The 15,274-nt window shown below is 35.9% G+C and overlaps 1 protein-coding gene across 2 annotated transcripts; it reads left to right on the top strand.

Moving 5' to 3' along the window:
* The first annotated feature begins 3,734 nt into the window (after positions 1–3,734).
* Positions 3,735–14,367, top strand: hemgn (hemogen). Of its 2 annotated transcripts, none has more exons than XM_061987865.1 (4): positions 3,735–4,206; positions 8,676–8,754; positions 13,252–14,039; positions 14,117–14,367. In XM_061987865.1, exons 1-4 carry the CDS (start codon positions 4,149–4,151, stop codon positions 14,221–14,223), a joined length of 1,032 nt encoding a protein of 343 aa, XP_061843849.1. In that variant the 5' UTR covers positions 3,735–4,148; the 3' UTR covers positions 14,224–14,367. The 2 variants fall into 2 exon arrangements, with proteins under 2 accessions (XP_061843849.1, XP_061843848.1); XM_061987864.1 differs by having other exon boundaries at positions 8,676–8,766.
* The last annotated feature ends 907 nt before the right edge of the window (positions 14,368–15,274 follow it).

The raw sequence follows: 15,274 nt of genomic DNA, 5'->3' as shown, positions 1-15,274 counted from the left end.
TAAGTTTTGCTGCAAAAAAGAGCATTGTATATAAACTGCTTTTGACTTCCTCACATACCAGGACTCAAACTTGGGAGTCTACTCAAGCAGCAGTTCTTAGGACTTAAATACTGCATACTGAAAAAAGTGTTTTAGTACTTGGGAAAATGAACCAGGAGGTGGCACTGTTTGTCATTCTGATACAATTTAACCAAACTTATTCAAATACAATATTTCTTGGCAAAACACTAAGTTATTCTGTGCTGAAAACCCTTCAAAATGTCCACTTCCCAAAGACCTGTGTAAAATATAAAATAGCAATAATTTTTTTTACCAATTTAAACATAAACAAGTAAATATTTTAAAGCTAAATTATTATTCCAATTTGATTAACTTGAACAAAAAAAACAAGAGTCAATTAATTCTGTTCATCGTCAACAGTTAATTCATTTATTTTTAGTCCGTCTTTTGACAAAATTGTCTTTTAGTTTTAGTCATATTTTAGTCATCTAAATTGATTAAGTCTCGTCTAGTCTATTCCTCAACATTTTAGTCGACTAAAATAACAGTAGATTTTGTTGACTTAACTATAAAGTATAAATGATAAGGCATCTTTGAAGGTCTTGAAACCAATAACAAATAAATAAAACAAAACAAATAAATGACAATAACAAACATTTTTAGTCAATAAAATTAAGACTGCAAAAAAAAAAAAATGTTTTTAAATATCAATATTACATTTCAAAATACTCATCCTAGTCCTGGGACTTGAACCCTGTTTACGTAGCGACACACATTTATCATTGCAGGAGCAAGCCACCCTGCCTTACAGAAAACCCTCAAATGTGTGCACATTTGCTGCATGCTTTGAATGGGCAAAAGTAGCATCATCTTTGAATTGAAGGACCGTTGTACAAACCGAAAATCTTGAGGTAAAAAAAGGAGTTTTCAATGTTTTCCAGACCAAGGACCCTCAAAATGAAGGAGAGAAGGAGCGGGGACCTCTTCTTATATATCTTGTATGATTGTATTTTTCATTAAAATGCTTTCAAAGGTACCTTTTGGTGCGCAATATTAGCAATATCTAAATAATAATAGTGTTGTGCCGCTAATAGCTAGCAGGCAACTAGCACTCCAATCGCCAGCTGGCAACTAGAGTGCTAATTGCTAGTAGACAACTAGCGCACTAAGCGCTAACTGGCAACAAGCGCTCTAATCGCCAGCTGGCGACCAGCGTGCTAATCCTTAGCTGGAAACTAGGCTGCTAATCACTAGCTGACAGCTAACATGCTAATCACTATCTGACAACAAGCGTACTAATCGCTAGCTATCTTGGACGCTAACATAAATATGATAATATAATTATTTGTTCATGAACGTGTGATTGTATTTTTCATTAAAATGGTTCTAAAGCAGACCTGGGCAAATTAAGGCCCGGGGGCCACATGTGACCCGTTGAGCTTTTCAATCTGGCCCGCCGGACATTCCCAAATAATTTTTTTAGATCTTTAAGGTGGAAAGTGTAGCTGCCATTATGATGTTTTCTAATGACTATAAGTCTTCAACTATACTAAGTATTTCAATGGTTGGAATCTGTGCTTTTGGGTGATATACTAGTTACTATGGTAATCTAATTAGTTACTATGGTCATCTAATTAGTTACTATGGTCATCTACGTCACAGCAGCTCAGACGAGGCACCAAGCAGTGTGGGCGGGAAGCGTTTCCACAGACACAGAAGGAGATTTTCACAACAAAGTTCTAAAGCTTAGTGATATATCAGATATATCAGATTGTAGGTGGCTTTATTTTGTACCCTTTGCGTTCATATTTCACTGTTTGTTCATACCTGCCAACTACTCCGGTTTTCCCGTAATTAGTACGGTTTTCATCAACCTATTCCGGGTTACGGTTGCAGTGATAAAAAATACGGTTTTTCATTAATTAAAAAAAAATTTTTTTTTTTAAAGTTTTATTCACGAAATCGCGTAACAACAATGACAATCGACACTGCTTCCAGTAACTTCCTATCGAGCCATTCCGAATGCCATGCGCGAGGCTATTTATAGCACCGCTGCCAAGCACGAGGCACCTGTTTCCAAACGAGCGAACGATCATGGAATCAGCCGGAGAAAAATCGCAAACGAGTCTTAAACCGAAAAGAAAACTGCATTCATTCCGTGAAGAATATTCAAAAGCCTATCCGGGAATAATTATCCGTTCCAAAAAGGGTGAAAACTACGCGAATTGCACCTTGTGCAGACAAGATTTTTCGATCGGACACGGAGGAATTAGCGATGTAAAAGACCACGTTGGGACAAAAAAACACAAGTCTAATGCCGTTGCTAGCGATACAAGTGGAAAACTTTCAACGTTTTTCGTCGCCTAAACAGATTCTTTGGATGTGATAAATGCCGAAGTTTTATTTACGGAGGCAATACATTTTAATGAAGTAAACTTATAAAGTTACCATATCATTTTTGCAGTATGATCAATCTGATAGAATAAATTTGGATTTTAGCCACAAAAAGGTAATGACACCAATGTTATCTTTTGGAATTGTTTAGTACTGTTATACTGTTAAAAGTGTTTATACTATTTATGCTTTCAAGTCCAAGTTGAAGAAATCTTGTTAAATGTTGACAGCATAACTACCAAAATACAGAAGTATGTCCTTAATATTTTTGCAGTGCTATTTCTGTTGAAAAGTTAAAATGATTACATTAGAGATGTGATGTGCCACTTTTCAAGTGTCTGATGGCTTAAATTAATTTTCATTAATTTTTCATATTTTGAATTCTTTTGAAAGGCTTACAAAAAAACTACATTTGAATTGTAATTCCATGCTATTGACAGGACTATTAATTTTAATGAAGTTAGCTTACCATGTTTACAGTATGATAATTGTGATAGAAATGTGAATTTTAGGCACAGAATATTTTTTACAATTGAACAAGGCAGTAGATTATACAAACTTGGACAGAAAGTTAATAATGACACCAATTTTTTTTTAATGGAATTGTTTAGTACTGTTTTACCATTTGTTTACTGTAAAAAGTGTTTATACTGTTTATACTTTCAATTAACAAATTGAAGTCTTGTGAAAGGTTGACAGGATAACTGTCATTAACTGTCAAAATAATTTCAAACTATTGAAGTTAGCTTACAGAATAAACATGTCAATCAACCCATATGATTTTTGCTGTAATATTTTTGTTTTGAAAAGTCACTGTGACTGATAGAAAAGTGATGGTTTTAGCAACATTTTAACCTGTCTGAATGCTAATAATCATTTTGCGTCGGGGGGGCTTCGCCCGCCTGAACCCCCACCAGGACTTTGTCCTGGACCTACTGGGGCCTGCGGCCCCTGGACCCTGGCTACTAGGTTTTTCTGATTTCAAAAGTTGGCAGGTATGTTTGTTGCATTTTTGTTGCGTTTCACTTGATTTGTAAAATGTGTCGATCGAAAGGGGGTGTGACATTCATACTTTGTCAATATTCAGTGTTTTATCCTTCATAGAAACATGTAAAATTCCATTACGTTTTTTAAGGTGGTCTGTCATAAAGTTTTTAGCATTCAATCAGACATTATTGTGAGGTTTTGTATTAGTGTTCATAAAAATAGATATACCGGCCCCCAGACACATTTTCTTTCACTAAATGTGACCCCCGAGTCAAAATAATTGCCCAGGCCTGGTGTAAACAGAGCAATGTCCCCATTAAGTAAGCATTGCCAGAACACACACACACACGCACACACACACACGTTGGTTGAGCGTGCTGTGGGAAGATCTGCGAACACGCCCCTAACAAGCTGCCCTCCCTGGGTCAAAGATAAGTGTAAGGTCTGCAAGCACACGTCTTATTGCTCTTGCAGCACAAATGTATGAACAACATGCATCATTTTAATTTTGGATCATATTGGAAGCCTTCTGCAAAGGCGGGTCAAATGTCGCGAGTTCAACCGCCCCCCTTTTTTTGTTGTTATTTCCTGCCTTGTAACATTGTGCTTCGTTCTCTCTGTCCGAGCCGTGCCAACTCCTGCAGCTTTGTGGCGATGATAAGACCAGCCCTGCAGCGGTAATGGTTAACCAGATAATTTGAAATTTTGGGTGGGAGCAGACAACAAGAGCGGGCTTCTCCCGCCTTCATTCATAGCAGGACTTTAGCATGGACGAGACTTCGCAGCCGGAGACGGATTACAAAGGCCAGGATGAGGAAGAACAAGGTATGAGTTCTTTTTGAAATGGATCAAAGTTGCATTCATTGTAATGTTTTAGGTCACAGTGGTCAAACTGAAAGCCTGGGGGGGGCACATCTGGACCCCCACGTCATTTTATTTGGCCTTCGAAAGCCTGGAAAATAATATTTGTCGATAAAGTACTTTAAATGTATTAGTTTCAAAGCAAGTTATCCATCAAATTGTACACTATATATATTACAATATATTTTACAGTGAAATTGGGTTTTACAGTATTTTACTGTAAATGGAAATAACAGCACCTCTGTTTTTTGACAATAAAATTCTGGCAACTGATCTTCCATTTTATTACCGTACTGTAAAAATTGTACCGTTGTACCGTTTTGCCATTTACAGTAATACACTGTAAAATCTGATGTTTTTACAGTAAAAAAAAAAAAAAAAAGGCAGCTCAGTTGCCATACTTTTACTGTAAAAAACTTTTTTTTTTTTAAATTTAATTTTAAAGTAAAATTCTTTGAACTGATCGGACACTTTTTCTACCATAAAAAAACAGCAGTGTTGTTTTTCCATTCACAGTAATATGCTGTAAAAAATGTATTATTGCAATTGAGCTGCCAGTTTTACTGTAAAGAACTGTGGTACTGTTTTGCCATTTACAGTAACAGACTGTAAATATATACAGTTTGTTGTTTTTACGGTAAAAAGCTGGCAGCTCAGTTGCAAGAATTTTACCGTAAAACAGCAGTTTTCTATTTACAGTATTAAAAAAAAGTAAAATTCACAGTAAAATTCTGGCAACTGAGCTGTCACCTTTTTACAGCAAAAAAACTGTGGCACTGCTTTTACATTTAAAGTAATATGTTGTAAAAAAAACAAACATACATTTTACAGTAAAATTCTGGCAACTGAACTGCCAGTTTTTTACTGTAAAACTGTGGTACCGCTTTGCCATTTACAATGATACACCGTAAAATGTATAACTTGTGTGATTTTACTGTAAAGAAGCAGATTTCTGTTTACAGTAAAAAAAGTAAAGAGTACATTTTACGTTATAATTCTGGCAAGTGAGCAGCCACTTTTTTACTGCAAAAAACTGTGGTACTGTTTTTACATTTACAGTAATACACTGTAAAAACTACCGTAAATTTTGCAGTAAAATTCTGGCAACCCAGCTGCCAGTTTTTTACTGTAAAAACTGTGGTACCGCTTAGCCATTTACAGTGATACACCGTAACATTTATAATTTGTTGTTTTTGCTGTAAATAACTGAATTTTACTGTAAAAAAATGGAGTACTGTTGTGCTATTTACAGTAACAGACTGTAAAATATACAGTTTGTTTTTACGGTAAAAAAAACTGGCAGCTCAGTTGCAAGAATTTTACGGTAAAACAGCATTTTTCTATTTACAGTAAAAAAAAGAAGTAATTTTCACAGTAAAATTCTGGCAACTGAGCTGTCACTTTTTTACAGCAAAAAAACTGTGGCATTGCTTTTACATTTAAAGTAATATGTTGTAAAAAAAACAAACATACATTTTACAGTAAAATTCTGGCAACTGAACTGCCAGTTTTTTTACTGTAAAACTGTAGTACCGCTTTGCCATTTACAATGATACACCGTAAAATGTATAACTTGTGTGATTTTACCGTAAAGAAGCAGTTTTCTGTTGACAGTAAAAAAAAAAAATAAAGAGTACATTTTACGTTATAATTCTGGCAACTGAGCAGCCACTTTTTTACTGCAAAAAACTGTGGTACTGTTTTTACATTTACAGTAATACGCTGTAAAAACCACCGTAAATTTTGCAGTAAAATTCTGGCAACCCAGCTGCCAGTTTTTTACTGTAAAAACTGTGGTACCGCTGTGATACACCGTAAAATTTATAATTTGTTGTTTTTGCTGTAAATAACTGAATTTTACTGTAAAAAAATGGAGTACTGTTGTGCTATTTACAGTAACAGACTGTAAAATATACAGTTTGTTTTTACGGTAAAAAAAACTGGCAGCTCAGCTGCAAGAATTTTATGGTAAAACAGCAGTTTTCTATTTTCAGTAAAAAAAAAGAAGTAATTTTCACAGTAAAATTCTGGCAACTGAGCTGTCACTTTTTTACAGCAAAACAACTGTGGCATTGCTTTTACATTTAAAGTAATATGTTGTAAAAAAAACAAACATACATTTTACAGTAAAATTCTGGCAACTGAACTGCCAGTTTTTTTACTGTAAAACTGTAGTACCGCTTTGCCATTTACAATGATACACCGTAAAATGTATAACTGTAAAAACCATCATAAATTTTGCAGTAAAATTCTGGCAACCCAGCTGCCAGTTTTTTACTGTAAAAACTGTGGTACCGCTTAGCCATGTGATACACCGTAAAATTTATAATTTGTTGTTTTTGCTGAAAATAACTGAATTTTACTGTAAAAAAATGGAGTACTGTTGTGCTATTTACAGTAACAGACTGTAAAATATACAGTTTGTTTTTACGGTAAAAAAAAACTGGCAGCTCAGTTGCAATAATTTTACCGTAAAACAGCAGTTTTCTATTTACAGTATAAAAAAAAGTAAAATTCACAGTAAAATTCTGCAACTGAGCTGTCACCTTTTTACAGCAAAATCTGTGGCACTGCTTTTACATTTAAAGTAATATGTTGTAAAAAAAAAAACATACATTTTACAGTAAAATTCTGGCAACTGAACTGCCAGTTTTTTACTGTAAAACTGTGGTACCGCTTTGCCATTTACAATGATACATCATAAAATGTATAACTTGTGTGATTTTACCGTAAAGAAGCAGATTTCTGTTTACAGTAAAAAAAAAAAATAAAGAGTACATTTTACGTTATAATTCTGGCAACTGAGCAGCCACTTTTTTACTGCTAAAAACTGTGGTACTGTTTTTACATTTACAGTAATACACTGTAAAAACCACCGTAAATTTTGCAGTAAAATTCTGGCAACCCAGCTGCCAGTTTTTTACTGTAAAAACTGTGGTACCACTTAGCCATTTATAATTTGTTTTTGCTGTAAATAACTGAATTTTACTGTAAAAAAAATGGAGTACTGTTGTGCTATTTACAGTAACAGACTGTAAAATATACAGTTTGTTTTTACGGTAAAAAAAACCTGGCAGCTCAGTTGCAAGAATTTTACGGTAAAACAGCAGTTTTCTATTTACAGTAAAAAAAAAAAGTCAATTTCACAGTAAAATTCTGGCAACTGAGCTGTCACCTTTTTACAGCAAAAAAACTGTGGCACTGCTTTTACATTTAAAGTAATATGTTGTAAAAAAACAACAACATGCATTTTACAGTAAAATTCTGGCAACTGAACTGCCAGTTTTTTACTGTAAAACTGTGGTACCGCTTTGCCATTTACAATGATACACCGTAAAATGTATAACTTGTGGGATTTTACCGTAAAGAAGCAGTTTTCTGTTTACAGTAAAAAATAAAAAGAGTACATTTTACGGTAAAATTCTGGCAACTGAGCAGCCACTTTTTTACTGCAAAAAACTGGTACTGTTTTTGCATTTACAGTATGCTGTAAAAACCACCATACATTTTACAGTAAAATACAGAGCCCCGAAAGGGACATGCGGGAAATTAATTTTTTTATAATTTATTTATTTTTTTATTTTTTTTAGACATGTATCTCGTGCGCACAAGAAACTTTTTATAAAGTTATAAAAAAAAAATAATAATAATTTCTAAATTATTTATTTTGATTTTTTTTTAGACATGTATCTTGTGCGCACGAGAAAGTTTCTTGTGCGCACGAGATACATGTCTAAAAAAAAATAATAATAATAATAAAAAAATATTTTACCCCCATGTCCCTTTAGGGGCTCCGTAGTAAAAAGCTCAGTTGCCAGAATTTTACTGGAAAAAAAGGTTCAGTACTGTTTTGCCATTTACAGTAATAGACTGTAAAATCTACAGTTTGTTGTTTTTACGGTAAATAACTGGCAGCTCAGTTGCCAGAATTTTACTGTAAAAAAGCAGTTTTCTATTTAAAGTAAAAAAAACTTTAAATTTTACAGTAAAACTCTGGCAATTTAGCTGCCAGTTTTTACGGTAAAATTGATAGATCTTTTTTTTTTTTTTACATTGTAGGTAAAGGAAAATCAAATAGTGTAATAATATCATTCATTGTTAGGTCAAGCATAACTGCGATGTGGCCTTAAATGAAAACAAGTTTGACACCCCAGTCTTTGGTTGTGGTATGACCAACCAGGTTGTGGTACGACCAACCAGGCTGTGGTACGACCAACAAGGTTTTGGTACGACCAACCAGGCTGTGGTGCGTCACACCCATGGTTTCTCGAAAAACATTTATTCCTAAAGGCTTCTTCATTGTTTTTTAAGTCGAACCGACCTTTTGAATGATGCTCTGATTATGTGTTGTACCACAACCTGGATGAGTTGGACCGAGGACTGTAGTTCCCCACAGCGATAGTGATTGTTTGGGTTCTCTTCTTTTTTCAAAGGTGGGATCCGCCGCCGCCTGAGGGACAGGTCGCTTCTCAAGAAGAGGAAAGCCGAAGCAGAGGAGAAGGAAACTTACCAGTGGGTTTTGGGGTAAATTGGTCAAAGTAGTCCAGGCGATATCTTGCAGTCTGGGGTTTTTATTGTTCTTTTTTTTTAGCTTTGTCAAACGATTACAGGTCAAAGATTGTGTTCATTCCTTTACGTTAAGATTTCAATCTTCATTACTGGTTTTTAATTTGCAATTTCAGTAACTGTCCACCAGGTAGCGCTACTTTGTCCCGTAAAAGCAAAGCATACAGCAACATTTCTTCATTTGTTTTTTACACTGTAGAAAAATAACAATCTCAGGGACTAGCAAATCTAACAATTTGAATCAAATAATTGATTCGTTAATAATTAAAATGTTATTTTTTTCAAATTAAAAAAACAATCTTGCCCATGAAGTGGTTAAAATCCCCAAAATATGATAACCTTTTGATCTGTAAACGTCAGGCTGAAGGAGTAAAGGTTTGACATGAAAACATTTTTAAAAATGTGATATTTTAACAGCTTAAAATTTTTGGGAAGCTTTTTGATTGATTGATTGAAACTTTTATTAGTAGATTGCACAGTACAGTACATATTCTGTACAAGTGACCACTAAATGGTAACACCCCAATAAGTTTTTCAACTTGTCCACGTTAATCAATTCATGGTAATATTGTTTGGCCTTAGAACCTCATATGTAGTTTTTAACACTGTAAACCTCAACATAACCAGAACAAAGAAGTAAGAAATCCATTTATTGAATTAGGAAAATTATGGATTCATTCTTTTTTTACAGCAACTTTTTGGAAGCTGACATTTTTTGGCGTTAGAACCTCCAGTGTAGTTTTTTTTTTTTTTTTTTACTCTGTAAACCCCACTTTATCAGGGTAAAGTAGCAAGAAATCAACTCATTTAATGTGGAAAATAATTATAATTATTTATTTTTTTACAGCAGTTTTGGGAAGCTGACATTTTTTGGTCTTAGAACTTCAATTGTAATTCTTTAACACTGTAAACCCCACTGTGACCGGGCCAAAGTAGTAAGAAATTGACTTATGTGGAAAAAAATGGATTGTTCATATTTTTGCAGCAGTTTTTGGGAAGTTAACATTTTTTGCCTCTACAACCTCCAGTTTAGTTTTTTTTCCACTGTAAAACCCACTGTAACCAGGCTAAAGTAGCAAGAAATCAACTCATTTAATGTGGAAAATAATTAGAATTATTATGGATTAATGACAGAAGTTTTTGGGAAGCTAACATTTTTTGCCCTTTTAACATTGGAAACCCTACTGTAATCAGGCTAAAGTAGTAAGAAATCAACGTATTTAATGTGGAATAAATATGGATTAATTATATTTTTACTGCAGTTTTTGTGAAGCTGACGTTTTTTGGCATTAGAACCTCAAGTGTAGTTTTTTAACACTGTAAACCCCACTGTAACCAGATTGAAGTAGGAATAAATTAGACGTGTTTATTATGGAAAATAATTGTAATTGTTTATATTTTTATAGAAGTTTTTGGGAAGCTGCCATTTTTTGGACTTAAAACCTCCAATGTAGTTTTTTTTCCCACTGTTAAACCCACGAAGCTAAAATAGCAAGAAATCAACTCATTTAGTGTGGAAAATAATTAGAATTATTATAGATTAATGATATTATTACAGCAGTTTTTGGGAAGCTAACATTTTTTGCCCTTTGAACCTCCAGTGTAGTTTTTTCTAACACTGTAATCAGGCTAGAGTAGTAAGAAATCAACTTATTTAATGTGGAATAAATATGGATTAATTATATTTTTACTGCAGTTTTTGGGATGTTGACGTTTTTTGGCGTTAGAACCTCAGGTGTACTTTTTTAACACTGTAAACCCCACTGTAACCAGATTAAAGTAGAAATAAATTGGACGTGTTTACTGTGGAAAATAATTATAATTATTTATTTTTTTACAGCAGTTTTGGGAAGCTGACATTTTTTGGTCTTAGAACTTCAATTGTAATTCTTTAACACTGTAAACCCCACTGTAACCAGGCCAAAGTAGTAAGAAATTGACTTATGTGGAAAAAAATGGATTGTTGATAATTTTGCAGCAGTTTTTGGGAAGTTAACATTTCTTGCCTTTACAACCTCCAGTTTAGTTTTTTTTCCACTGTAAAACCCACTGTAACCAGGCTAAAGTAGCAAGAAATCAACTCATTTAATGTGGAAAATAATTAGAATTATTATGGATTAATGACAGAAGTTTTTGGGAAGCTAACATTTTTTGCCCTTAGTACCTCCAGTGTATTTTTTTAACATTGGAAACCCTACTGTAATCAGGCTAGAGTAGTAAGAAATCAACTTATTTAATGTGGAATAAATATGGATTAATTATATTTTTACTGCAGTTTTTGGGAAGCTGACGTTTTTTGGCGTTAGAACCTCAAGTGTAGTTTTTTAACACTGTAAACCCCACTGTAACCAGGCTGAAGCAGAAATAAATTGGACGTGTTTATTGTGGAAAATAATTGTAATTGTTTATATTTTTATAGAAGTTTTTGGGAAACTGCCATTTTTTGGACTTAAAACCTCCAATGTAGTTTTTTTCCCACTGTTAAACCCATGAAGCTAAAGTAGCAAGAAATCAACTCATTTAATGTGGAAAATAATTAGAATTATTATGGATTAATTATATTATTACAGCAGTTTTTGGGAAGCTAACATTTTTTGCCCTTTGAACCTCCAGTGTAGTTTTTTTCTAACACTGTAATCAGGCTAAAGTAGTAAGAAATCAACTTATTTAATGTGGAATAAATATGGATTAATTATATTTTTACTGCAGTTTTTGGGAAGTTGACGTTTTTTGGCGTTAGAACCTCAAGTGTAGTTTTTTAACACTGTAAACCCCACTGTAACCAGGCTGAAGTAGAAATAAATTGGACGTGTTTATTGTGGAAAATAATTGTAATTGTTTATATTTTTATAGAAGTTTTTGGGAAGCTGACATTTTTTGGACTTAAAACCTCCAATGTAGTTTTTTTTTCCACTGTTAAACCCACGAAGCTAAAGTAGCAAGAAATCAACTCATTTTGATGTGGAAAATAATTAGAATTATTATGGATTAATGATATTATTACAGCAGTTTTTGGGAAGCTAACATTTTTTACCCTCTGAACCTCCAGTGTAGTTTTTTAAATACTGTAATCAGGCTAAAGTAGTAAGAAATCAACCTATTTAATGTGGAATAAATATGGATTAATTATATTTTTACTGCAGTTTTTGGGAAGCTGACGTTTTTTGGCGTTAGAACCTCAGGTGTAGTTTTTGAACACTGTAAACCCCACTGTAACCAGATTGAAGTAGAAATAAATTGGATGTATTTATTGTGGAAAATAATTTTAATTGTTTATATTTTTATAGCAGTTTTTGGGAAGCTGCCATTTTTTGGACTTCGAACCTCAAGTGTAGTTTTTAAACACTGTTTTTGGGAAGCTAACATTTTTAAACTTTGGAACTTCAAGTGTAGTTTTTTCTAACACTGTAATCAGGCTAAAGTAGTAAGAAGTCAACTTATTTAATGTGGAATAAATATGGATTAATTATATTTTTACTGCAGTTTTTGGGAAGCTGACGTTTTTTGGCGTTAGAACCTCAAGTGTAGTTTTTTAACACTGTAAACCCCACTGAAACCAGGCTGAAGTAGAAATAAATTGGACGTGTTTATTGTGGAAAATAATTTTTATCGTTTATATTTTTATAGCAGTTTTTGGGAAACTGCCATTTTTTGGACTTTGAACCTCAAGTGTAGTTTTTAAACACTGTTTTTGGGAAGCTAACATTTTTAGGCCTTGGAACTTCAAGTGTAGTTTTTAACACTATAAACCACACCGTAACCAGGCCAAAATAGCAGAAATGGACTTATTGAACATGGAACAAAATATGGATTATTGATATTTTTCCAGCAGTTTTTGGGAAGCTGACATTTTTTGGCCTTAGAACCTCCAGCGTAGTATTTCTAACACCTTAAACCACCCTGAAACCAGGCCAAAGTAGTAAGAAATACATTTATTGATGGTGGAAAAAATATACATTTTATATATTTTTACATCAGTTTATGGGAAGCTGACATATTTTTTTGCCATTTTTGGCCATTTTAAAAAATAAAAAAACTAGTGTAGCTTTGTAAATATACTGCCATTTTAAGTGTTAAAACCCCCCAACTATTTGCTATGTATATTTTAGGCTGAAGTTGTTTGAAAGTATGCCTCTTTAAAATGGGGGAGGGAATTGATATATGATATTTTTACAGCGGTTTTGAGTAAAGCGGACATAAAAATAATGAGAGCTTGATGTGGTCTCCTTTAGCGTTATCGCCACTTTGGATACTTATCAATGCACTGCGTCTGTTGAATGTGGGGCAAAGGCTGCTACCAAAGGTTAGTCTGGTCTAGTCGTCTCTATTGACGCCACACATCCAGGTCAAGGACTTTGCACTATTAGCTTTGCAAAGGCATCACAAAAGAGCTTTTTTGATCCACATAGTTGAAGCTGGTCCCCTTTTGGTGGCTCCTTTCAGGCTGGAGAGCCCGAGGAAAAGACAGAGGGCTGAAGGCAGCAAAAGGAGGGGGAGGCCCAGGAAGACTGCTGGTACATCAGAGAGCTCTTTCACCCAGGAAGGTCCTGCTGTGGTGGTGCTCACAGGACCAGAAGAGGCAATGCTGGCGATAACGTCGGACCCTCAGGAAGCAGAACCCCTACTGCCGGACGCTGTCCTTACTCCGGGTTTCATGTCGCCTCCAGATGCTCTCATCGTAGTTCCTCCAGCTCCGAACCAAGATCAGTCCTGCGCTCCAGCTCCATATCGAGCTACCGAACCAGGTCCAGATCTAGCTACCGAACCAACTTCAACTCCAGATCGAGCTACCGAACCAGGTCCAGATCTAGCTACCGAACCAACTTCAACTCCAGATCGAGCTACCGAACCAGGTCCAGATCTAGCTACCGAACCAACTCCAGCTCTAGATCGAGTTACCGAACCAGGTCCAGATCTAGCTACCGAACCAACTCCAGCTCTAGATCGAGTTACCGAACCAGATCCTGATCTAGCTACTGAACCAGCTTCAGCTCCAGATACAGCCCCTGAACCAGATTTCGCTCCAGATGCTCTTCTAGTCTCGGCTCAATCCCAAGCTCCTGCTCCTGAACCAGCCAGCGTTTCTTCCGTCGTCCCTCCACAGGTGGAGACCCTCATGTCTTCTAGCTCACAAATCAAGGGGGAAACCTTTGACCAGGTCCTCATCGAGGATTTAGGCCCAGATGTTGAAGCGGACGAGGTTGTAGTCCAGGATAAAGGAGCTGATGAAGGTGACTCAAGTTTGAATTCAAATGTCTGTCCAGAATTATGCATCTGTTTAAACATGAACCACTTCTTATCTCTCCAGATACGAGCGAAGGACCGTCCAATAACGAGCCCAAACAAAACCAGATGTTCACAATCCCATCCTTGTCCTCGCTGTCAGTGCCGCAAGAATATTTCCCAGGAAACTGACTCTAGATGCTCTAAGGTTGTGTTCAAACTTTGGTAAAAATGTTTAAAAAAAAAAATACTTCCTGCTTCACGTTCCCACTGCTATTGTTTCCATGGGCCCAAAGACTGCAGAGTAAAGAACATAAAGTAAACACTTGATTCGTAACATATTATATATATATATATATACATATATATATATATATATATATATATACATATTAGAGATGCGCGGTTTGCGGACACAACCGCGGAGTCCGCGGATTATCCGCGGATCGGGCGGATGAAATTAAAAAAAATAAGATTTTATCCGCTCGCGGGTCGGGTCGGGCGGATTAATTAGATATTTTTTGTATTTTTTTTTTGCGGGTGGCAGTTAAACCAATTGGGAAATATATATACATAGTTAAATGTTGTTACCCACATACGAAAAACGAGCAGGCACCTGCTGCATATGCCACAACAGAAGAAAAAAAAGAAAAAGAGATGGACACTTTTACGGAGGGAGAAGGGACGCCTCGCCGGGGGAAGGGGAGAGGGCCCCACCGGGAGCCGTAGCTGAGGCGATCCGCGAGAAGGGCCTGACGCACGTCCAGGGTCACTACCGCGCCCACCGCACCGACACCCCGCCTCGTCCGCTTTCGCCGCGGCCGGCGTCACGCGCAGCAGGTAAGCAGCTTACCTGCCCGCCACCCCCGTGGCCGGGGGCTCGTAACATGGGTCACTCCGCGCGCTCCGCCCGCGCAGCTTACCTGCTTGCCACCCCTGTTGCCGGGGGCGCGTAAAAGGGGTCACTCCGCGCTCAGTGCGCTCACGAAAGGGGTGGGGCTCACCCTGGTTGATATAGAGAGCAGGACAGTGGCCATGGAATTTCATTTAAGGTTTGTGATAAACCATCAAACTCATTCGTTAAAAGGACTCTATAGTAATGTAAAGCGAATTTTTCTGGACATTATCATGCAAGAAAAGTTTATTTTTGGGATCGCGATCACCGCGTAATGATTTTTAAAGGTTGCATTACATTATTAACTGTCCCATGTGATCAGCCAGTGCAATTGGAAGTCCATGCTCA

Source organism: Nerophis lumbriciformis, linkage group LG27, assembly GCF_033978685.3.
Source record: "Nerophis lumbriciformis linkage group LG27, RoL_Nlum_v2.1, whole genome shotgun sequence".
Lineage (NCBI taxonomy): Eukaryota > Metazoa > Chordata > Actinopteri > Syngnathiformes > Syngnathidae > Nerophis > Nerophis lumbriciformis.
The sequence above is the reverse complement of the archived record's forward strand: the minus strand, read 5'-3'. Positions and strand labels throughout refer to the sequence as shown.